Source organism: Myxocyprinus asiaticus, chromosome 11 (genome assembly GCF_019703515.2).
Source record: "Myxocyprinus asiaticus isolate MX2 ecotype Aquarium Trade chromosome 11, UBuf_Myxa_2, whole genome shotgun sequence".
Taxonomy (NCBI): Eukaryota; Metazoa; Chordata; class Actinopteri; order Cypriniformes; family Catostomidae; genus Myxocyprinus; species Myxocyprinus asiaticus.
Genome location: NC_059354.1, coordinates 27,149,425 through 27,175,591, shown reverse-complemented (window position 1 = coordinate 27,175,591; position 26,167 = coordinate 27,149,425). Strand labels below are relative to the sequence as shown.

Genomic DNA, 26,167 nt, shown 5'->3' with positions numbered 1-26,167 from the left:
GACAAGTTACTAATGGCCTGACAATTCATACAAGGCGTGTCCAAGGTTGTTGACACATGCAGGGTTATGACTGTGCAAATTTCATATATGGCTTCAGGAATGAACCGCGTGGTTTATCTTTTGCTTAACTTCGAGTGCAGTGAGATGAGATTGCAGCTGAAGGAATGTTCAGGGCTTCCCCCACCCACCTGTGGTTTCTTTGTCCCTGAAAGGAAGCAAGAAAGTCCCCATCGGATCCTATACTATAAACGTGTCTGTGTCCTTGTTTATGCAGTTTTAGAAACTGTATTTAAACGTTGAGGCTCAATAAGTGATACAGAGAATTTAGTGTATACACTGTCTGTGGAATACAATTTGCATACAGGCACACTTATTTCAAGTGTAAATGTCACTGCTAGTTGAAAATATTCTGATTCCCACAGGGAAGATAATACAGGCTGCTAGAATTACAGTACTTGCATGGAGCTTAACGTTGGCATCTATCTTGCCGTTTAATCTGGAGGTAATATAGTGACTAATCAAACTATGTACTCACATGGACCAGTAACACTTTTAAAAATGTACTTACTAAGAACAGGTGTAAAAATGTCAAACCATGTTATCCTCTTGTTAAGATAAAACACATCCTTTTAAGATTACATTAAAATAGACTACTAATACTAACATATCTTTGGTAAATGTATGCATTTGAACATTTAAATGTTTTGCTCCCTCTGATTCAGTTGAGTTTTACTAAACTCCACATACTGTAGATGGTGATCTGCTAGGCTCTGCAGTTGTGAGGAAACAACAGCTGTGTGGCTTTAAAATATGAGACTTGGGTCTTGGGGGATGACAAATGCTTGGAATATTAGGATATAGAACTAGAACTGCATAAGTCAGTTTTGCCTTTTGCATGACACAAACATTTCAAACATATTTTGAAATATCCAAAAAAACAAAAACAAAAAAAAAATTCCCAATACAAAGTTTATGTCATATAATTGTAAAATCTAAAATTGCCTTTGTAAATAAAGATTAAGGTGCATATGGCAGAGGTCTGTGTTTACTTTTTATCTAGGATTACATTAGCTCTTCCCCAACCATATGAATGTATATAAGTCAAAAACGTATTCTAGACATTCAAAGGGAAATTACATCATTTCAAACACATGAGGACAGAGAAATCTCTAGGCTGAGTGAAATATTATTGCGGTTAATGAACACTGACAAATGATTTTCTCCAAAAATCGTGGCATGTAATAGGACGTACAACCTTTATCATCACAAACTTTAAAGATTAAGAAAGCATTTTCTCATCCCTTTTAAAAGTTCATAAGAATCTTTATTTTGCTATTATAACTAAGCATGATTATATCGTTAATTGCGTTTCATTATTTGCATTCAGCATTTTTTTCCCCCTGCTGTCCGTGAACTACAAATTTAGTCAAAATTGAGATATGACTGAATTTGCATCTTTCAGATGTTGATTTATCCTGGTACAGATGGGTTTGGCTCAACCATGCTCATATTCAGTGAAAAAATACTTTTAAGTCATATGTCTCAGGTTCTGTGTAGCGTAGTTACTGCCTTTTGGCTTTGTATGGCAGTTTAAAGGACACAACTAAATCCATGAACTGTGCTGACCTGTATGAGGAACTGGCTGGAACTGCTTGCATGAAGTACAGGGCAGAAGTTCTGGCCCTCCAGTGCCATTTCTTAGCAGGTAGAGTGAAGCTTATGCAGTCTTTAATACTTTCCTGGAGAAGATCAACCAGCTGCCTATGAGAGCCACCATGGAAGGCCTCAAGCAACAACACACTCATGGATACAGGCAGAACGGACGTAACCAACCCTAATATCTGCAATGAGAGAAGTGTGAATGCATACTATTACTGTAGAGTTCAAAATAATGGAAATGTTCAATCAAAAAGCAAATCTAAAATTATTACTTTCAATGACTCACGTAAAAAAACAAGACCAAACACAACAATCATAATGAAAATGAAAATTTAATAGCCTATTGGGGAATATGTTAATGATAATAGCAATGGCAAATTTCACCCACGTACAGTACTTTCCGAGTCACCTAGAATTTCACCATATATGTATCACAACGAAAGGTTAAGTCATAGCTGAAGTGCAAAATGAGTTTTGCAGCAAAAAATTAAATACATCAGCTGATCATTTGGAAATTTACCTTGCAATGCAATGATGTTTCCACAACTAAATTAAACACATTACATTGGATGTGCAAAACTAATGCTCTCAAATGACGCTGAAGTTCAGCTCCAAAATGAAGGTAACTCGTTTGGTTAAATTTTACTGTTTAAGTGGTGCCATGTGGTGAATTCAGCATAATCATGCAAACATTTTCCCAGTCATACATTATAGTCAGATAATTAACCTACCACACATGTGACAAAAAGTGCTGCACACAGCACTTCATAGCAAACAGAACTGTGAAAATGAACCAAAACTTTGCAACAAGGAACAGGAAATTTAACAACTAAAGTAGGTTTAAGTGCCTAACCTGAAAGATAGGGGTTTTCCAAATGCTCGGATACAGTGAGTGGGATTTTCTCACACAGTGCTTTATCTCTACCCTTTTACCTCAGAGCCTCCATTTCACATAGGTAAGGTGTCAAAAGCATTCAACCCTCAAGATGGAGAGGAAATTGAGGGGTTAACGTTGCTGTGTTTGGCCCCCCACACAGTTCATATGAAAGGGAAACCCCGCAGTGTTCGACCTCACAACAAAAAGCAGCACCATCATGACTGTCGATGAATGTTGAGTCATTGCTCTTTTGTGTTCAAAAGGCTAGCCCGTGTTGGTGTCAACTCCCATGAAGCAATACCATAACAGAATGGAGGGGAATTAAATAAACTAATTCAGACAAAATCAGGGTGCAAATTATGGAGGGTCTGACCCCACTAATTAAAGTTTGAAGTGACCCAAAGTAGATCAAAACAAAAGTTTGGGGGTGGTCTTAAAAGCATGTAGGCCCCGTTCCTTTTACATCCAAGTTTTAACAGTGTTTTCAAATGTTTTAGTGACCACAAAAGTTGCATTACATGTTAGTCATAAGCTCTGTCCCAAATCACATTCTGCTGTGCTATTTTACAGCATTTTGTAGAGTAAGTAGTGTGAGTAGTGTGTTCAAACTGAAAGAGAGTAGGCCTACTACATGTATATGAGTACTTGGATGATTTACTTCAACCAAAATAACAGAGTGTGGGATGTTGTACAGGGACTTCATGCATTCAGTGTCCGTAGCTTGCCCTACATAGCGGAAGGGGCTATTACTTGGACGTGATACTGGCCTGACAAAACAATTGTAATTAATGTTGAATGTAGTAACTAGCAAAACTTCTGTGAAGACAGCAACTTACAACGAAATGTGAGCTGCATGCTTTACCATCACCCCATGCGGTGTGAATATGTATATTATATGAGATGTAAGTGTGAGGTTGGCTAAAGCTAGTGGCAACACTTCATGTGTGTTTAAAACGTCACATCCGTCAGCTGAGAAACAGTGAATTACATGTAGTACATTTGAGACAATACTACACTTTGAAACTTTTTACACAATATGGTTGAGTGCATAGTGCAAGTGCAGTGTGTCATTTTAGTCATACTGTATATATCACTTATACAGTCATTATCACTTTGTTGTAGATTTACAAATCACAACTATAAAATCACAAAAATGTTTAGTGTCATTTTTTTTTTTTTTTTTATGTTTTTAAGCTAGCTAACTCTGCTAAAGATGCTAAAAGACAGTTTTGATTGCGCAAGAGGAACAACAGACTGCGCCCCTAAATTACAGACAAAAATTCCTTTAAAAAGTCAACCCCGCTTAAAGTAATTGATTCGTACACTGGACAAATAACCCAAAAATGTTTATTTACATGCAGCCCTTTTACAGAAAACTAGCGAACCTACTGTCAACTACTATATCCATACTAAAAAAAAAAAAAAAAAAAATTGGTATATTAAAATTATGCATACAAATAATTTTACTTGAAATAAACTACTACACTGAACCTTAAAGTGTACATAAATAAATAAAAAAGCTTGTTGAAATGGATTTTGACTGACAACTCCAAATAAAAGGGAGGTCAATGTGTCAATGTTTGCCCACATTTGCCCATAGAAATCAACCATATATATTCCTTCCTCCTTTCTTTCCAAAAAACATACTTGCTCCCAGAGGAGACAGGCCGTTATCTAATCTGCATTATTCCAGATGAAATGCAGGATTTCCTTTGGCTCTCGGAATACTGGAGAAGAGGCAGCTTTAGAGAGGCACAGCCTCAGAGTACGAAAAAAGAAAAGAAAAAAAACTCAAGGGATGCAGCTGATACATCCACAAGGGCATGAGGACCTCATATCAAGTGCCAGTAACCAATCTTGACAATTAAACCCATCCATAAAAGTGACTCTACCAATGGCACCAATAAGTGCCAGTACAAGGAGGCAGACAGCATGGCACTGCCCAGTGACAAGCACCCAGAAACATGGTGCATTGGAGCGTGTGTGCCAACTCCCGACACCTCGTTTTAACAGCCTCTAGCCATCCATGGATGTCTTGAGTGTGGATGCATGTGTGTAAATGTGTGTGTTTGCGTCATCTTCTGCAATGGACTCTGACAGGGCAGGAGGAGGCCTTAAAGTGGTGTGGTCTTTCTGGAGGGCTAATTCAGCCAGAATGAAACATCCGATTATGTACTCCCACACAGCAGACCAAAGCCATGGCTAATCACTAGAAATTAGACTTGAACGATACAAGGAAACAACAAGAGGACGAGCCTTGCCCATGCTGCTTCAAGACCGTACCCTAATTTAAACCCAATAGAATAGAATAAAAAGGGCTATTTAAATTATGTATGCAAATACATCATTTGAACCAAAATTCACTGCTTAATTTGCAATAGTTATAAATAACAACCCAGTACTGACTCCCTTTCTGAGTCATGCAGATGAGTGTTGGTATCCATGTTTTGATGAAGTGTGAAATAAGAGCTACAGCAGACATCATGTTTGTTTCCATGCCAGTGTGTTGCTTGAATTAAAAGTGCAAAACCTGTGCACAAAGGAAAAAAGAATTTGTGCCACCACATATTGTCTGGGTCATGAATGAGCAGAGTCATAGAGCTCTTAGAAAGTTCATTGTATTCTTAGATTCAGACACTGGACATCAGGTGCCAGCATCATAGCTTATATTTTGCCAAACCAGACTGTATGTTTTCTTGTGTTTGCACTATTCATTTAAGTCATCTGAGGCTAAAATTCTTAAAATTACCTAGAAATTAAAAATGTCAGATTAGTTCATATTTGAGCATTATTTTGACAACTACACCTATCTGTACATTGTAAATACCACTGCGATGTTTCTACACAAGGGGTTTTCAAACTGGGGTCCGGGGAATCCCAGGGGGTCAGAAGGGGGTCTGTGGAAAATTTCAGAAAAAAAAATGTCTATTTTACCATATTAACATTAACCAAATTTGACATTATTACTGTTTGATATTTCTTTCAAAAGACTAAATGAAATTCAATTACAATAAATAATATATATATATATATATATATATATATATATATATATATATATATATATATATATATATATATATATATATATTTATTTATATATATATATATATATATACACACACACACATACATACATATATACACACACACACACACACACACACACAGCCAGGCGAGAAAAAAAAAAAAAAAAAAAAAAAAAACGGTTATGATTTGAAAATGAGGTAAAACACCGAAAAAAAGCGAATTAAGGGAAATGTTCTACTATCCAAACTTCCTTTCGATTTCCATTTAATTGTCAATGGATATGGGTAATAAAATTTGCCTTAGCTCAAGCAGCATGAAATAAATGTGTCAAAAAAGCTTTTCTATGATTATATTGTTTAACAAACTGGTTTAATGAATGTTGCCTACACACATTCTTCAGGCTCCAGACAGCCTCTGTCGAGCTGAGTGGCATCCCAATCAACTAAAACACTATTAAGCCTTATAAAATGATAGTCATTTGTTCCTGAAACCTTTTAATTCAAAGTGCTCAGACTGACACTGCCACTTTCAGAAGGTTCACCGCACGCACCGAGGGCACAAAGTGCTTTTCATAAAAGCCTTTGATCTCACGTTAGAAAAGCGAGAGGAAGTTCACATTTTCCACGAATTAAATTTTCAGACCATCCAAGTGTCTGTTCTGTCTTTTAATAGAGTGAGCTTTGTCCTCATTCACCTCGTCTGAGGCTTTGTGTTAACGGTAATCATTAAAGGAAAAGAAGCTGCTCTGTAATTACATGCTAACGCTTACACGCTTACTGCACACTCGCTGACGAAGATGAAGTGAGCAGAAAGGCAGGCACGGTAATCATGCACCATAAATTGAGGAGTTAAACCTGATTCGTTATCATTTACGGGTGACAATTAGGTGACAGATTACAACATTTTGAATTAGACTAGGCTTGATATAAGAAAAAAGCACATCCTCAGACTAAATGTAAAATACATGGTTCCTGTTCTGAAAGAAAATAGTCTACCACTCAACCGATGCTTCCTCCCAGATTTTAAAAACCTCTTAAAGTTAACAATGTCTATTGAAGCAAATTCTGTCATGTCACTGCAAAATAGGTTGATCAGATGACAAAATATGCTCTTTATCATGGACATGAAGCTGACAAAATAAAATTCAAAACAGCCATTAAATTTAACTATATAAATAAGTAAACAAATATGAACCAAACATACTTGCCTCCAAAGGCCAAAATTTACATTAAACATGAGACTTATGAGATTTTCAATGAGCTTTTTTTTTCCAAGAAAAACAATTTAAGACACTGCAATCAAATTCCTTAGAATTACGGTTTACTGGAGAAGATATGTAGGCCTGATTTTAAAGTCGGCATGAAACAGAAGTTGCGCCCGACTTCAGTATTGTGACGTATTTCCGAGTGAAACAGCTCATCGAACAAGAAAAAAAATGTAGGGTGGGGATTTGAGTTTATCCATTGGTTGTTAATTGGATTGTGAAAATATGGCCGTTGCATAGCAGAATGGAGGCAGATCTGAATGCAAGTTTGCAATGGACACACACACCTACCACCGTGCTGCTCGAGTCAGAGCCAGTTATCGGTCTTTGTTTACGAGGAGGCTGTAGCCATTGAAAAATTAGTGAGTAAAAGATAACCATATTTTAACGTTTTGAATCAAAATGCACTAAATATAAAGGAAAAAACACTCACTCGTGCTGTGCAACCCAAGATAACTGCATTCAAAATAAAAATAAACTTCAGAGTAATCTGAAGCATTGTATTCAGTAGTGATCACCGCAGTAATTCAGGCGTGAAATGTCTCGAACACAACAGCAAATTCACCATTATTCCTTCTCATTTTAAATGTAAATTGACCTGTAACCAAGGAAGTTCGGGTTTAGGAATGATACTTGAAGGAAAACACGCCTTACCATCTTCACCAACATGCGATTGATGCTTCGTTCAACTCTACACAAGGTTGTGGTATTTATAAGAAAGGGGGCAAGGTTTAAGTTGACTAAATGATTGGAGAAGTCCTGCATACATCACCAGAGAGAAGTCTGTCAATTCACCAGAAGATCGAGTTATGAAATTTTGATTTAAGATTATGAGGTCAAAAAATAAATAAAACATATGCATGTATGAATCGTTCACAATAAGATCAATAACATGCATTTAGAAAATAGGTAGGGTGAATTTTTAATTTCATGCCAACGTTTCTGGTTATCACGAGAAAACACTTCACCAAAGCTTCAAAGGTACATTTCCACATATCTTTCCATGTGTATGTCTTTCCATTTGCGGGCAAGAGACACGTCCCGTTTAAAACGTAATGCAATGCACAGGTTCTCCTTCATTTATGGGTTATAACCACTGATATATAAATATAACTAGATCCCTGACGCAACAGTAAACTGCCTGCAGGAGTTGAAGCCACCGGTAGTGTTCGCGCGGCCATCTTTGTATGCCCAAACTCTCATAGTGTGTCAATGACTGACAGGCGAAAACACCCCCGTTTCACCGTCTCCAACCTGCGGATACAACAGTTGCATTTTGCCCTCTAGTGACAATCATGTTTAATGTTTAATTTGCTTGTTATGGATAATGAGGGAGGGAGAAGATATACGCCGATCGCGATGTCACAGCATTCACCTACCCTGTGTTCAGCCTATCAGAACAGCACAACAATCACCTAACGAAGCGGGAAAACTATCCACAAGTTGTAATGCAAGTAGAAAAAGCTATAATACCTGCTTGTTTAGGGTGACAACACATCCTTACCCCCGAATGGGACTTTAAATAAGTCAGGCTGGGATTTCTAAATCGCCTTAAATGCCTGGTATTTGCTTGTTTTCATATTGAAGTGTTCTCTGTAGTTAGTTTAATTCATTGTCCTCCAGTCGAACCCATATCAGTTTAATTTTAACCAGCTTTGCTTTGCGTGTCTCCCTCAATCTCAGCGCACACTGCACGTGTGATAGAGGGAGAGAGAGCACGTGCTCTTATTCAAGTGACCGTGAGAACAAGGCACTTTTTGATGAAAACATAAAACAAGTAACTCTGAACAAACACTTCGATGTTCACAATAAGTCTGAAAATGTTTGTATCTTACCTCAGTTTCAGTGAACTTGTTTACATTCAGCTGATCTGTTCGCTGATGAAGTTTGTTAGAGGTAGATCCTGTCTGATATACATAACTCGCTCAGGCTTTCAAGAAACAGGAAAAATTCCCAACTTTAAATAAATAAATAATTACATGCGTAGGACGTTTGCGTTGTAGAGATGTACATGCAGATTTCAGATATAAAATTGGTGATTGAATGACTAATGTTTACTCGCTGAAACGAGATGATTTCCTATAGTCAACAGGGACACTGGAATGTTTGGGCATAGCAATATGGTGGCACAGTGGCTTCTCTGATATGACATCATGAGCAATCCAGTTCTATATATATATCAGTGGTCATAACACACTATTGTTCCAGTACTGTATTTTCTAACTCCAAACTGAAGGGAAATTAACTTTGTAATCTCGGATTACGTATCTACCATATTATGAAAATAATGCCATAAAATCAGTGCAATGCCTTTTGCTTTACCCCTCTCCATTGTCCCTCTACTCTCTTTAATATGACAACTGCAATCAAACACAATGATGCATGTTCAGATGGATGACAATAATCTCAAGAGTGTCTTTGTGACATTTCAAGGTTGTGTTCTCCATTTCCTCTCTGACTCATTTCAAGCAAAACACAGCTGGTCCTGTTAAAACCATGGGAATTAAGATCTGAAGCAACTATTCTGCATCATATTGTAGCATTTAGAGTAAAGGCTGATGATATTCAGTGCTATTTTGGTTGATCTAAAATCATTGTGGCACTACTGAATATAAAATATAGTACATCAGATTGAGATTACAATGTTTACTCTCATTTGCCCCATCTATCTCACTCACATTTATCACATTAAACAGGCCAAGTAATTTGAGACAAGTTTATCCTCGAGACATTAAAAAAAAAAAAAAAAAAAAAATGTCCATTGTTACGAATATATCTGAGATGATTTAAGAAGAAATTATGTGCATTTTTGTAACACCAAATGTTTGTGAGCATGGTCAATACAACAGTATTAATATATGATCACTATTTATACACTATATAATAGTGTTGGGTTTGAGCCCACCTTAGTCGAGTCAGTCAAGTCTGAGTCTTTAAACAATCGAGTCCGAGTAGAGTCCGAGTCCATAACAGGCCAAGTCCAAGTCGTTTCCGAATGAATCTGTTAAAGAATCTGAATTAAAATTAAATAAAAATTAAAAATGTAACCATAAACTGTAAACCTTTATAACTAAGAAAACAATTTGTCAATATACATGCAAAAAACAAAACAAATGAATAGTACTCTGCTGAACAAATTTCAAAGTGGTTTCAGAATGAAAGCATATGCTTTAGGTGTATGAAGACAAAACCGTCCTTCACACTTCTTATTGCGTTCGGTTGACAGTTCAATTATTTGTTGCTTTCCCCCTCCACTCAAACATACACCAAAGAAAGTGAAAGCTGCGTTAGTCATTACAACCACAGTTATTATTATTTCCAATTTTAATTTAGTTTATTTCTACTTAATTTTAAATTTGTACCCCCCCCCCCCCCAAAAAAAAAATATACAACATAAAATAAAATAAAAATAGAAAAGATCAGATACCATTAAACAAATATGTATATACTACAGTACTACACAGTCCTCTTGCTGTGTCCAGGTGTAGCCTACTTCCCTAACGTCAATATGAAATGAACCTTGGGCAGATGTTTTGTTCTTTTCACATTATATTTAGTATAGATAATAGCTGAATAGAGACTTCTCCCTTCACTTGTGTTCTTCATTGTATTTTCTGACTTTTTTGCCATTGAAATGCAAGTGCCAGCTTTACAGGTAACACACAGAGGTTGCGCTACAAATATGTGATGGACTGAGTTGTACAATTTCCATTATGGTCTATTTCATCCGTCATATTAGTTTAAATATCTCTGATACGTAGTCAATTTGATTTAGTCTTGATATAGTCAACATTTTCAGTTAGAAATGACTTTGCGTAGCAAGCGTGAGTCTGATAAAACATGTGTTCCATTTAATAATTTTCAGAGTTGGGGAACGTACTTTTTAAAGTGTACTTACGTTATTGATATTTCTGGATGAGAGAGGCAAAGCAGGAGTGGTGAACGGCGATCCAAAAGGCTTGAGTCAGAGTAAAAATGCATCCGAGTCCGTGACAAGTACAAGTCCATTAAAATTGGACTCGTGACTCGGACTCGAGTTAGAGTCAGAACTTGAGTACCCCAACTCTACTATATAATAATACTAATTTAAAGTAATAAATAATACAAAAACATACATAATCTGGAGAACATTAAGATTTAAAGGCTAAATTATTCCAGAATTTCTAAATAAAGATCTGACAGCTGTTTAAAGTCAGCATGTGTTTCTTAAGCGAATATTAAATAATAAATAAATTGTTTCGGGGGGTAGTAGGAAGTATCCCCAAAAAGTATTTAGATACGTGCGTGTGGCATGGGGGGGTGGTCATGTGTCTGTCTGCGGGAGCGGGAGAGTGGTAAGGCTCGTCACCTGGGTTGTGATTACTCTAACGCCTGTCTCTCATTATAGTGATGGCGGAGGGAGACCTGATATGGCACGCCAGAGCATCAGTGTGGGAGAGAGACAGCAGAGAGAGTTGTGGCTGCATGTGCCCGCCTGACTAACAAAGACTCGTTTGTGTGTGTTTGGCAACTAAGTGCCCTTTTTTTTGTTAAAGTTTTTGTGTGATGCTGAAGAGTACAAAATACTCATGCTGACAGTTCATTGCCTCCGGACTCCTCCATTGCCCATGAACTTAAATCTATCACAGTGGTACCAAAAACCCACACGCCGTTATGGATTCCTCACTGCTGGGTGAAGTTATCAAGTCCCTCGCCAGCATCCAGGAAAACCAGAATTGAGCCCTGATGGCGTTACGCCTGGAGCAGGAACAGCGTTTCCAAGTCCTGCTTCAGGCACAAGCAGAGGACTGGCAGGTGTTCCAGAGCCTGATCGCCAGTCAGGGGGCTGGCACTGCGACCTCCCCGGAGCCCACCTCACCCGTAACCCTGATGAAAATGGGGCCAAATGATGATCTGGAGGCCTTCCTCGACCTGTTCAAGAAGACAGCCGAGTTACGGAAGAGGCCTCCCCTTGTCTGTCCCTCCTACTCCCTGTCTCCCTCCGCTCTCCTCCCCAGGATGGCAAGACTGTCCCCATGAGTGTGGAAAGCATGGGCCAGTCTGTCAGAGCTGTGGGGAAGCTGGTGATGGAGGTGGGGACACTGATCCAGATCCCTGATGCTCCGCAGGCCGCCCCCAATCGGGCAGGGGTGTATCAAATACCGGTAAGAGTAAAAGGGGATACACATCAAGCTTTGGTGGATTCGGGTTGTTCCCAAACCTCTATCCACCAATGCTTGTTGCAAGGTGGGGCATTGAGTAAGAATAAACGGTTGAGGGTGAGGTGTGTGCATGGTGACATTCACAAGTATCCAGTGTTTACCACTGATATTCGATTCAGGGGAAAAAGGCATAGAGTCGAGGCTGTGGTAAAATTCCCGCCCCACTCATCCACTAATTCTGGGAACCAATTGGCCTGAGTTTAATAATGTATTGAGGGTAATGTGTGTGGATTGGTCCTGTAAAGAGGTGTCGTGGTGTGACGTGCGACACGATGGCTGGAGAGGTGGTTCTGGGGCTGTCGATGTCTGCTCCGCGTCATGACGACGTGGATGAGGGAATTCCCATACTCAGGGGCTTCCCTGAGGGGGATTTCCCTCTGAAGCAGTCACGTGACAAGTCCCTCAAGCATGCCTTTGACCAGGTGAAAGTAATTGATGGTCAACAGCTCCATCCTAATGTCGCGCTCACATATCCGTACTTTTCCATTATTAAATAGCGGTTGTATTGAGTGACACAGGACACTCAAACCAAAGAAAATACAACTCAGCTATTAGTACCAAAGAGCCGTCAGGAAATACTTTTCCAGGCGGCTCACCATAACCCAATGGCTGGCCACCTAGGTCACGAAAAACGTTTAACTGTCTAATGGCCCGGTTTTTTTTGGCCAGCATTCACGGCGATGTATGCAAATGGTGTGTGGCGTGCTGTGAATGTCAGTTGGTGAATCCACCGGCCACCCCTAAAGTGTCATTGTGCCCTCTACCACTAATCGAGGTCCGCTTTGAGAAAATTGCCATGGACCTTGTCGGGCCAATAGAGCGGACTGCATGCAGTCATTAGGATTCCTAAGGAAATCCTCACTGACCAAGGCATGACATTCATGTCACGTACACTTTGCGAACTATACGAATTGTTAGGCATTAAATCGATTCACACCAGCATTTACCACCGCAAACCGACGTGTTGGTCGAACAATTTAATAAGACCTTGAAAAACATGATTCATAAGTTAGTGCAAAATTGGGATAAGTGGCTCGAACCCCTGTTGTTTGCAGTATGAGAGGTCCCGCAAGCCTCCACAGGGGTCTCCCCATTCGAGCTACTGTATGGGTGTCGGCCGCGTGGCGTACTCGACATCATACGGGAAGCTTGGGAGGAAGGACCTTCGAATAGTAAGAAACAAATTCAATACATTCTTGACCTTAAGAGCAAAACTCCACACTTTGGGGTAGGTAACAGGAGAATTTGCTCCAAGTGCAAGAACGTCAATGCCGACTCTACGACGGGACACTCGACTATGTGAATTCGCACAGGGAGATAGAGTGCTTCTATTGCTGCCCACTTCGAGCTCCAAATTACTCGTCAAGTGACAAGGACACTTTGAGGTCACACGACGAGTTGGAGATCTCGATTACGAAGTTAAGGGAATGTATATGTAGGAGCTACTGGTTGTTTAGATCAGTGTTACTATCAGAAATACTTAATAATTATTTATTTAGTTATTAATATTTAAATTAAATAATAGAATCTAACTCATTAAAGCCTCACACGGGGCACCAGTAAATGTAGTGCGCTACGTTCAGGAGCGGGTTTGGTTATTAGCAATAATTAATAATTATCAAAGATAACTATCAATTATTAAAATCAATAGAACATTGATTTGAATCAATGTTAGCTCTTTTAATCCTTCACATCAACAATCAAAGATAACCATCAAATTCAATAGAATATTAATTATCAAAGATAATCATTAATTATTAAAATCAATGGAACATTAATTAGAATTAACACTAGCTTATTGATCCTTCAAATTCAACAATCATCAAAGATAATTATCAATTATCAAAATCAATAGAATATTAATAAGGATTAATATCGCCGGGGCACCACCCTGGAATCAGGGACTAATAACCAGACAGTATAACAGTCTCAATATTAGATTGTTCTCTTAGGAAAAATCGACATTCAAAAGGAAACAATGAAGGCTTGAATCCGAGCACTGACATCCCCTGTCAGCATTTGACACAGGTGTATGCAAAACAAACCAAAACACTTATTTTTGAAATATAACAAAAATTATTTATGCAGTAATATCAATATCAATACAATGCAGTCAATAAACTTCTGACTTACAGCTACAAACTAAACAGTGAAATCATTAGATATGGTAACCAAAATAAGCCTATAACACATGAGAGGAAGGTGTGTGTGTGTGTGCGTGTGTGTGTGTAAGGAGTGGAGCGCACAATATGGCAGACGTGAGATTTCCGGCCAGAGAATATGGCCACGAATGTGGGCGGAGAGAAGCCGGTTAATGGCGTCTACCCGTTTACCGCGTGTCTCCGTATATATGATAACTTAGGGACAAAGCTGAGCTTTATCATTAAGTTATCTACTAGCCAAAAGTGTGTGCAAGAATGTTTGTGAGGGGTTGTGCGTGTGTGCGTGCGTGGTTAGTATGAGAGAGAGAGAGAGAATAAAGTGGCGGCACCAAAGCCGGTTTCGCGATCGTGGGAGAGAAAGCAGCTGTTAGTTTATCACTCAGAGACGCGGTGGACGGCTCGTAAACCGTCCCGTGGTCTCTTTAAATGGATAAACTCAGTGTGCCAGTCTCACCCGCGATGGCGGAAATACACAACAGTCCAATGTGGTTGGACTACAACACAGCAGATCTCATTCGTGATAACAGTAAATTACAGTAATACCTTGAGTATTATTAGCAGCAATGAGTGGACTCGGCAGCCTGTAAACTGTACAAGCAATAACCTTGATACACAAGAATAACACACTGTAATATTCTATCTCTGTCCAGACGTAAACCTCTTACTTGAATCGCATGAGGACGCAGGTAGAATGTGTGTTCATCCGTCGTTTGACTCCGACTCATTTCCTCGAGGCTCGGGTGATGACGGGAGGCCATTTCCTCACTCTGTCGGCGGGCGGAACGGCTGCTGATTCTTGGCGAGCTGGCGGAGAAATCTTTTTTCTTCACTTCTGCAGGCAAACGGATGAAGATGCGGAATGCTCGGCGATCTCCTTCGGATTCGTTAAGAGTGTTCGGTGGAACACAGAGTAATCTCAACTCGTCCAGCGAGATGGAGATGGTATGGCCACAGTTTCAAGTCGTACGTTATTTCCTTGTGCCACGAGGCTACACCTGAGAGCAGCGATGAGCTACATCTACGCACGGCGAGCAAAGTTGCTGGAAGCAATGCCCAGATGGATCTCAGAGGTATTTCTACTCCCGATGACATCATGATTGAGGGGCGTTCTGTCGTGTGCCTCATTCCAATAGGAGTTGAGAGTTCAAACCTTTAGTGAGCAAGGCTTCATGGGATTTGTAGTCTGTTTGATTTTGCCACGGTTTTTATCAGTAAGATTTATGACTTTGTATGGAGGCCTCAGTCAGGCTTTTATGGCTGTGTTAGGCCTGCCTTTGTCTTATATCTGAATTCATGAGGCCCAACAGATAGGAGAGGAGCATGTCAAATCTACCACCTCAATCTCTTCAAAGAATGGAGGGAGGCGGTGCCTGTAGCCTTGGCAACGTTAGTTCTGGAGAGGGCGGAGCTCGGGCCGGAGGTAACTACCAATTCAAATTAATTCACCCCTGTCCCTTGTGGAGACCACCTCTCACCGTCGCAGCTTACAGACATTGCCCGGTTGCAAGCTTAATTCTCGGACATGTTCTCACCCCTTCCCGGTCACACGAACCTCGTAGAGCACCATATCAAGACCACCCCAGGGGTGGTGGCTCGTAGCCGCACCTACTGTCTTCCTGAATACAAGAAAAAGGTTGTTCAGGAAGAATTAGAGGCTCTGCTCGAGATGGGTGTAAAACAAGTCGCACAGCAATTGGACCAGCCCAGTGGTTCTGGTTCCTAAGAGCGACAGATCAGTCCGGTTCTGTGTGGACTACTGGAAAGTGAACACGGTGTCCAAATTTGATGCTTACCCAGTGCCGCGAATTGATGAGTTACTCGATCGGTTGGGCACAGCTCAATTTTACTTGATGCTGGACTTGACAAAGGGTTATTGGCAGATACCTTTAACTCCAATATCCCGAGAAAAAACTGCTTTTTCCACTCCGTTCGGATTACACCAATTCGTAACTCTTCCGTTTGGTTTGTTCGGGGCCCCGGCCATGTTTCAGTGCCTCATGGACAAGATCCTCGCATACGGCATATGCCGCCACATATCTAGACGACATTATTATTTATAGTAATGACTGGTGGCAGAATATGCCACATCTGTGGAATGTCCTGAGAGAGCTGCGACAGGCGGGACTCACGGCCAACCCAAAGAAGTGCGCAATTGGGCAGGTGGAAGTTAGGTATCTGGGGTTCCACTTGGGTCACGGGTAGGTGCGTCCACAGGTTGACAAAACCACAGCGATCACGGCCTGCCTGACGCCCAAGAACAAAAAGGAAGTGAGGCAGTTTCTGGGGCTGGCTGGTTACTACCAGTGGTTTGTGCCTTGCTGTTCTGATGTCACCAGCCCGCTGACTGACCTTACTAAAAAGGGGGCCCCCGATCCGGTCCACAGGGTCGTGCCGACAGGCTTTCCTAAAAGTCCGCACTTTGTGGGGGGCCGCGTTTACATGCTCCTGATTTCTATATTTTGCAGATGGATGCATCTGACAGGGAGCTGGGGGCGGGAGGGTAGGAATGGCCGGTGCTGTTTATTAGTCGCAAGCTCTCCTTCAGGGATACCAAGTACAGTACCATTGAGAAGGAGTGTCTTGCGATTAAGTGGGCTGTTCTTACCCTCCGCTTCTACCTGCTGGGGTGGGCTTTCACCCTCTGTTCCGATCACGCTCCTCTGCAATGGCTCCAATGCATGAAGGATACTAATGCGCAGATCACCTGTTGGTATCTGGCTCTTCGGCCCTTTAAGTTAGAGGTGATCCACAGACCGGGGGTGCAGATGGTTGTGGCTGACTTTCTCTCCAGAAATGGGGGTAGGAGTTGGTGGGCCGGATGTTGCCCAGGCCTGAGTCGGTGGTGGGGGAATGTGGCATGGGGAGCGTGGTCATGTGTCTGTCTGCAGGAGAGCGATAAGGCTCGTCACCTGGGTTGTGATTACTCTAACACCTGTCTCTCATTATAGTGATGGCAGAGGGAGACCTGATAAGGCATGCCAGAGTGTCAGCATGGGAGAGAGACAGCAGAGAGAGTTGTGGCTGCATGTGCCTGCCTGACTAACAAAGACTCGTTTGTGTGTGTTTGGCCACTAAGTGCCCTTTTTTTGTTAAAGTTTTTGTGTGACGCTGAAGAGTAATAAAATACTCACGCTGACAGTTCATTGCCTCCTGACTCCTCCATTGCCCACAAACTTAAATCTATCACAGTGCGCAAAATCCTATTAAATTTTCTTGAGCGCTAATTCTAAATGCAATTTTCGTGCCAGGGCCAAGCACAAGTGGGCATCGATGGGAGTGTTTGCGCAATCTGTGTGTGTATGCGCGCACACTGTGGGTGTATTGTATGGTAATGAAGTGGCACAAAGTGCAATTTGCTATTTTCCTGAGAAATAGGTCATTTTTTAAAACCATGTAAAACCAGCACAAAGTATAAACTCAGTTCCTGCATTTGCCCTCTAGTTTGGAGATTCTACCAGCAGCTGGTAATAAAGTCCATGTCCAAACTCTTAAAATGTAGTGAAACATCAAATTATGTCCCTGACGATCAGAGTTGTATAGCCGTCTTATGAAACAAAGTTTTTTTGAGATTTGAGTTAAACTTTCAAGAGGTCATGGTTTATTTTTCAATGATTATTACTATTTGTATTTATGATCTAATTTATACTGGTAATTTTCCACCAGTTGTCGTAGAGTGATTATTAAGTTACTGCAAAAGGGGCCGGTGGAAGAAGTTGGAGAGGGTAAAATGTTTGGATACAGTATAATTTTTTTTACCGCTTTATTTTTATTATATTTTCATGTTGTTTGAAGTGTAATTTTGAAATTAGAAAATTTTTGGGATTCATTTTTTCGTTTCAATAAATTAATAACATTTTCAAAATCGACAGGTAAAAGTGCATGCAGATACAATCACTGTTAATATTAGCCATGATTTGTGTGTCAGTAGATGAAAATGATTAATAATACTTACATTCTCTAGAATTTAACAGAGTATACATCCAAATACTGTCGAGTATCACATTTCCCATGCATATAAAAGGAGCATGTCACTGTGATAGAACTATAACAAACAATCATGGATGCAGTAAATGCACAAAAGAACGTAATTTTCAGTTATTCTAATTCACTGCATACAGCATTTACACTACCAACTTATGAATGTGCTAACTTTGTTTATATTGCTGTTGTTTGACAGGGAATGGACTATATGATAGGATGCAGATGGTGAAATAACCAGAGAAGAACCTCAGAACTTAACTGCACTTGAACCAGCCCATTTGCACTTTGCGTGCACGATTTGCGAAACCCACTTGCGCCTAGACTTAAGCTGCCTTCAAGTGCACCTAGGAAGCTTGTACCTCCAAGTCAAGCACTCGTTACTACGACATGTCACGCATTCAGGTAGAAAACAAAATACGGAAGAAGCCAAACTTAAACAACTGCGCAATGAACAACAGCAAAAGCCCTTTTTCTGTTCTACCGGTGAATAAACATTCATGAATAAACCTGCCTCACTTATAAACAACATACATGATTTATTAATGCATGGTATCTAACATATTATTCATTAATTTGCTTAACGCAAACCTTGAAGGGTGAGTCATTAGTTGACTTGTCATATTTAACAAATGTATATTATTTAAATAAATTACATAAGTTTTAATAATTTTACAAAATCATTGCTTTTCATCATCTTTCATGTCAACGTCCCTTCCAACGTCCCAACTTGGAAACTCGTGTATCATCTAGAATTCTGAGTTTCACAATCGTTAATACGACTTCACAGGGTCATTCATGTGCTCGAAACTCGTAATTACAATATTTCCGACTCCACTTGAAGGCCACCTTAGAGCACGCTTGCACGAAAATGCTAAAACTTCATGACTATGCCCACTGACTTAGCGCTTATTACTTATGGCACAGTGCTGCATTCTTAAAATATGGCCCTTGGTGTGATATGTTGTTATCTAATGCACTGAAATTCACACATTTTAAGTGTGGCTTAAAGGGTTAGTTCACCCAAAAATTTAAATTCTCTCATCATTTACTTACCCTCATGCCATCCCATTTTTGTATGACTTCCTTTCTTCAGCAGAACACAAACAAAGATTTTTAGAAGGATATTTCAAGTCTGTAGGTCCACAGAATGCAAGTGGATGGTGATCAGCACTTTAAAGCTCCAAAAAGCATAGATAGTCACAGTAAAAGTAATCCATTCAACTCTAGTGGTAAAATGATACTACAGCTTTGGGTGAGAAACAGATCAATATTTAAGTCCTTTTCACTATAATTGTTTACTTCCGGTCACTCTCCAATAAGCATCCATGAGGGGAATCAGTTCACACTGCCTCTCGGATGATGCAAGCGTGTTGGCGTGTTCACGTGAAAACTGATAAAATACAACCAGAAGTGCAGCTCGATTCGTTTACAAGAGAATGCTGTTCACAAGCTGACATGCTTTCATTTGAACATGCCAGCGTGCTTACGTCACGCGAGAGGCAGTGTGAACTGAAACCCCTCATGGATGCACATTAGCGAGCGACCGGAAGTAAACAATTATAGTGAAAAGTAGGGCTGCACAATTATTGAAAGTCTAATTACAATTACGATTGCGGCTGCCACGATTGAGCGATGAAACGGCAATGGCCAATTAGAGATGCTTAAATTAGTACTCCATCCTATCAGTAATGACAACTGATGCTAATGCGCAAGCTTTAAAGTTTTAAATCAGAATGCCCAGATACATGCATTAGGTTTCACCTCTGTTTGTAGTGGCACACAAAAATTTATGAAAAAAAAAACATCACCTGACAGTCGAAAAGAAGCCATAGAACAAAAGCGAAAAGCACTTCGGAATTATTTTGGATTCATTACATGTTACTGCTCGCTTGCAACATAGATAACTGAAATGCTCCCGTTATAATCAAGGCATAGACACGGTGTGAATAATTTATTGTGCTGTTGAGACAGCTTCTTTTTTAATGAGAGCATTCACGAGAGTGCAAAACTCTGTGCGGAGCGTCAATGAGCTTGTGCTTATCTTCGGGGCTGAAACAAAATAAAACTGCAGTGAGTGACAGCAGTTATTGTAATGGGAGAGTTCATTGCATTGCTTGATTTCTGTGCACAATTTATTACAAATTGTAAAAGTTTAGTTTTGTCATGTTAATAAGTAGGCCGTTTAACGTGTGGGGATGTATATTTTTTTAACCTGTTACATGTCACACAGACATACTGAATCAACTAAAAACTGGCTTTGTCAATAGCTCAGAAAACAACTACACATGTTACTTCTATACCATAGATATCCCTTTAAAATAACTTGTATTAGGCCGATCAATAACAAGCATTATTACAGTACTTAATGCTTAAAAGATGCTTTAAAACAAATGGAGTGCAGCTCATATCCACCGTTGAAATCTGCTACTATGAAGGACCGCACGGTTCCTTACTTTGTGACATCATGGTCATTTAATATTTTAATCATCATTTATAATCGCGTTTACAATATCAAGGGCAATAATCGACAATTATGATATTTTTTTGTTCTCATAATTGTGCAGCCCTAGTGAAAAAGACTTACAATTCTTGATCCATTTCTCACCAAAAGCGATCGTATCGCTTTAGAAGACATTAATTTAACCACTGGAGTCTTATTGATTACTTTTAATACGACTGACTTTTTAGAGCTTTAAAGTGCTGATCACCATCCACTTGCATTGTATGGACCTACAGAGCTGAGATATTCTTCTAAAAATCTTAGTTTGTGTTCTGCTGAAGCAAGAAAGTAACTGACATCTGGGATGCCATGAGGGTGAGTAAATGATGAGAGAATTTTCGTTTTTAGGTGAACCATTCCTTTAAGTGTGCAAACGACAATACTACTGTTTTCAACGGAAGTGAAATTAATTCACATTGCAGATTTATGAGAACAAATTAACTTTACCTTTATTTAGAAGACAATAGCATATACATATTGCTATAGCTGCACAGCCGTATATGTTTTTGTCTCCCTTTGGTTATTTGCTCATAGTGAGCATTCCTATGTAAGTTTTAAATCAGCAACAGAGGCAGAAATCTTCTATTATCCGCGTGTTGAATTCATTCTTACCTCTTCCTGAAAGCCCAGCGCTTGTTTACGTGATGACGTCACAGTGCGTGATGACGCTGTCCAGGGCTGAAGCTTGAAATCCCAAGAGGTCCTTTCTTTTCTCCACACTTCGTATGTTATTGCAGTAAGTGCATGTTCTTTTCAATACCTTATGTCAATAGCTACATTTTTTACTCAGTATACCTTAGCCTACTGCAACTCTACATCACACACACTTTTCTGTATACAGCTCATTCCTTAAAAAATACTATGAAAACAATAGTTTTCATAAAAATACATAATTACAGTTTTTGTTACTACTGTAAAGAAATAAATGATTATGGGATCTCTTTGAAACAGTGTAATAAACTTTAATAATCTTGCTGTAATTTTGTTTAGTTTTTTTTTTTTTTTTTTTTTTTTTCACAGTGGTGTACCAATAACTAGTTACCACAGTTTTACTGTTTTAAAAATATATGTATTGTCTAAATGTATTGTTATTTGCGGAGCTAGGCCTATTTATAATTATTTTTAATGTTATGTTGCCTACCATCTAAGAAAGAAATGTGAATAGACTTTTATGACTTTTTTCTTCTTCTAAACTAAACATATCTGTATTTATTTATTTATTTAGATATGTATTCTTTATTTATTTCAATTTAAATTTGGGCTTTTTTCTTTTGTGTCAGAGCAACAGATCATACCTTTTTTTTATTTTATTATTCATATAATGTCTGATATATTTCCTCTGTACTTGTACTGTACTAAATATACAGATAGTCTTGTTAATTCTTGTCAGCAGTTTGTATGTTTGTGAATATAGGATTATTTCTTAAATTTCAAACAAATCAGTTTGATATATTTTTAATAACAGACATAAATGTAGGCCTCTTTTTTTTTTTTTTTTTTTTTCTAAATGTGTTTGTTTAATAAGCGGTAGGAGTGCATTATAGGTCAGAGCAGTTAAAGTGCAATGTTTGATCAACAGCATTTACTGGCCCTTCAGATACTCACCTGAATGGAATGAACAGAACCACTGCAGTCTTGTACCAAATTAATTACAGCTTCACTTGAATTTAATTTCCATTTTAGATATCTTATAATTTGGTAGAAACTAAGTGTTCAAAATAAACAATTCCAAGAGTCATTATCATAGGACTGCTATAGTAATTTTCCCACTTATGCATTTATTTGTTTATTTTTAGATCAATTAACAAAAATTGGACCATAAAGAAACATGTATTGCAAAAGAATGTATCGTGTATAAAAGTACTGTGCTGTATAATCTGACAGGGCCCATTTATACAGTAACCTCAGCTTCTAAAATGAAATGGACTGTCAGCCCTGCAGGGAGAAAAGTGGCTTGAATAGTTCCTTGAAAATTAAACTTGAGATGAGTGAGTTGAGAAAATTAGCAAGGTCATGGTTAATGGAACTCCTTAGAGTTCCAACATCGAGACTTCACAGTCAGTTTGGCAGCCTGCAGATGATGTTAATTTAGCGCAACCCAACATCATTCAACTTCAAAGAGACTAATAGAAGGCTATCATACTGTGAGAGACTTTGATAAGGTGGATTATATTGCAATGTGTAATCCACATCAAAAAGTAAAGGTTCCAGTAATTAATTAAATGATAGCAGAGAAAATTATACTGGGAAATATTAAAGCCTGATGTTTGATAGCTGTTTTTCTGTAATTTATAAAGGCTTTGGATAACACTAGCAGCACATATGAGAAAGACAACACACACACACACACACACACACACACACACACACACACACACACACTATACCAAAGGTACTAATCTATTTAAATAAAATCTTTTGTTATCATGCTTGGCTTTATGATTATTCTGTATTTTAAGTAAGATATTACATTTGTAAAATACTCAAATTGATGTTTTTCAAATTGTGAGTAGAATTCAGTGACATGTTGCACAGGCTTTCAAAATTAAATTGGGCTACATTTATTTCGAGCAAGTTCAATTTCAAGAGAAATTACAAATAAAAATTAAATTATACTTCAACAGACATTTCAAAAATCCCAACAACCACAGCCCCCCTTTATTTATTTAGCTAAAAAAGGGAAAAAAGGAAAAAACAAATAAGATGAATAAAGTGGAATTCTTTTTTCCTTTCAGTCAAAAATACAGTGTTTTCACAATATTGTATCAAAAGTTCCCAAATTGTAGATTCTCCTTCATCAGGTAAGTGTAGTATTAACAGCAATTCACATCAATCGCTCCAGATACAATAAATGCTCTCTTTACGTAAAATTTGCTCCACTTGTAAGGATCCTTATTTACTAAAATATATCTATATCAAGGAACTATAATACTGTACACTACAGTATGAAATAAATATAATTAGGAAATATAAAATGAGTCACATAAATAAAATGGTAGTTTAAAATAAAAGTGAATTTTGTATTGAACAAAACAAAACAAACCAAGATAATACTGACAGATGACCTTAAAACACAGAAAATTGCACAAACAATATGTAAACTAAACAACTGCAGTCTAGATATACTAATACTGATGTAGGTATTTCAAACAACAAGGTGAAATATTTTATTTAATACTAAAGCAGGTGTAAAGAGAACACTAGTTGACTTTGCTTTTTACTGTACAAGGATGGCACTTGCAGAAAACAAAGGTGAAAGGGTTTGCATATAAGGCTTTTCTCGAACGAAAAACACAGGGGTTCTGACGAACACTCATACAATGAGTATTCGCCATCATTAGTTTCTCACACTCTTTCCTTCCACCCCAGGCCAACTTTAAGACTTTGTATGTTTAAGAACCACATAGGTATTGTTTTTTTTTTTTTTATTGTTTTTTTTTAGGTACAATTACTTCATAAAATGCCAAGGTGAGACCCCCAAAATGGCGTGGCAGGTTAGGAAAACAAAGGTAAAATCAAGGGTATCACAGTAAGTGATAGACGAACTATAACACTGACACACTACTGCGTCTTCAAATGCAGTACAAGTACATACTGTATAGGCAATGCTTTTTTTAACATAAAAAAGTGGTTTTTCTTTTCTTTTTCTTTTTTCTTTTGCCTTTTTTATAATACTTCAGAGTGCAATTTCCAGGCTTGTGATACGACCACATTGAAACACAGGAGTTATATGGAAATAAGCACCGCACAGCTTTCTGACTCTGTACATTTTAAAAACCTCTCTTTTTTTTATTCTGACAATCGTTATTTTTGCATAATATGGATTTCTTCATGTTTCAACCTAGTTTATGATGCCTGTTTTTTGGCACTCTTTATATTGACGAGTGCAAGCCTCAGGCACACGCTCAGATAACCAAGTTGTGGCAGTATGATACAAATGTGTATCTGGCTCAAAGTCCCTCCAAAGGGGTGGAAGAAGGGCGCAATACAAGCTTGAGGGAAAACAAAAACAAAGAATGCAGGAAGCTTAATCCGAAATGCAGTAGTTAATCAGCATCCTCATTCTTGCCGTCAGGATTTATTTTGCTTGCCAATTTTCCCTCTTCTGAAATCTCGTCTTCTGTCCCTCCTGTTACTTCACTCTCTTTCTCATTTTTAGCTGTCCCATCAGGGCTCTGCGTGTCAAATCTCTGCTCCTCTTCCTCCATCTCCTCTTCCAACCCTGTCACTTGCCTGTCAGTCACTTGCGGATACACCTCCTCTGCCTCTCTGGCCCCATCCTCAGTGCCATCTCTCAATATGGTGTTTCCTTGTGTGATGTCCTCAGCCTGGTCTTCTGGATCAGAAAACCCCAAGGGCCCGAGGCCTTGAAGGTAAGCCCGACGCATGAGGAGCTCTGTAGGCTCCAAAGGTCCGCCGTTGTCATGGCTATCTTGTTTGGCAGCCTCGCGCTCCTCCGCCTCCCGTTTGCAGTAGGAATATCGGTGGTTCATGTGCTGCGAGTAAGAGCCGGAGTGGGAGAAGCGCTTGCCACATTTGTCACACTGGTAGGGTTTCTCGCCCGAATGTAGGCGTGAGTGCTCGATGAGGTGGTGCTTGTGTTTGAAGGCCTTCTTACAAATCTGGCACTGGTGAGGCCGCTTTCCTGCAGACACACAAATAGAGAGGAGCCAACAGGTCAGCACAACATCAACGGCATTTTAGAGCATCAAAAAAGCAATTTGGAAATTCTCTAACTCTGTACGGAAGATGCACAAACTTATATTAAATAGTCTGTATTTAAAGGGATAGTTCACCCTTTAAAATTCTATCATCATTTACTCACCTAAATAGGTAGAATGATATACTAAGTCACCATTCACTTCCATTGCATCTTTTTTTCCATAAATTGGAAGTGAATGGTGACTGAGGCCAACATTCTGCCTAACGTCTCCTTTTGTGGGTTTGGAACAACATGAGGGTGAGTAAATGATGACAGGACTTTCATTTTTGGGTGAACTATCCCTTTAAATGTAATATTTCTAATTTGTTTGCATAACAGTTAAATGTAAGGTAAAATATTATAATTTACTGAGACACACATTGTTTCAAGTAACCACATTGTACTGTAAAAATAGTTTGTCCTGTCTAAAAAGTCCTCCATGTTGAGCACTGAAACAAAAACGGTGCAGGGAGGTGAGGGAAAGCCACAGTCCTGAGGTGCTATTCTGAGGCTGTCTGTGACTGTTCCGAATGTAGCCAAGAAGATCAGGTGATTATCGTTCCATGCCGCACAAGGTGAAAGCGAAGCAGTCAGCATCCCTGACAGAGTTTGATGACATCATGTCTCGAGATAAAAAAATGCTTAGACAAGACAGCAGCCTTGTGATGCATATATCCCTTACACCAAACAAAACATCTCACCTCCAGCACACTACTGTCATTCTGAAGCCATGATCACAACTGTAGTGAATCTTAGAAAGAAAAAAATTTAAATTAATTCCAGTCTAATCA

The 26,167-nt window shown here is 39.0% G+C and overlaps 2 protein-coding genes across 11 annotated transcripts in view; both read right to left on the bottom strand.

Moving 5' to 3' along the window:
• LOC127448118 (glycosyltransferase-like domain-containing protein 1) overlaps positions 1–21,307 on the bottom strand; it is a 125,966-nt gene extending 104,659 nt beyond the window's left edge. For 4 of the 8 annotated variants that reach the window (XM_051710429.1, XM_051710424.1, XM_051710422.1 and 1 more), the window contains exons 1-2: positions 9,736–10,046; positions 1,627–1,841 (exon numbers count right to left, since the gene is read on the bottom strand). In XM_051710429.1, coding sequence (XP_051566389.1) covers positions 1,627–1,841; positions 9,736–9,798 — 278 coding nt within the window. In that variant the 5' untranslated portion in view covers positions 9,799–10,046. Of the gene's footprint in view, positions 1–1,626; positions 1,842–5,363; positions 5,385–8,665; positions 8,959–9,735; positions 10,047–21,286 lie in introns of those variants that run through there. The other 4 variants (XM_051710423.1, XM_051710425.1, XM_051710426.1 and 1 more) reach the window with 4 other exon arrangements.
• Positions 21,308–23,211: 1,904 nt separating this feature from the next.
• The window catches only part of LOC127448108 (zinc finger E-box-binding homeobox 2-like), a 76,177-nt gene continuing 73,221 nt past the window's right edge, over positions 23,212–26,167 (bottom strand). For all 3 annotated transcript variants that reach the window (XM_051710405.1, XM_051710404.1, XM_051710406.1), the window contains one exon: positions 23,212–25,319. In XM_051710405.1, the coding sequence (XP_051566365.1) occupies positions 24,721–25,319 (599 nt within the window). In that variant the 3' untranslated portion in view covers positions 23,212–24,720. The remainder of the gene's footprint in view (positions 25,320–26,167) is intronic.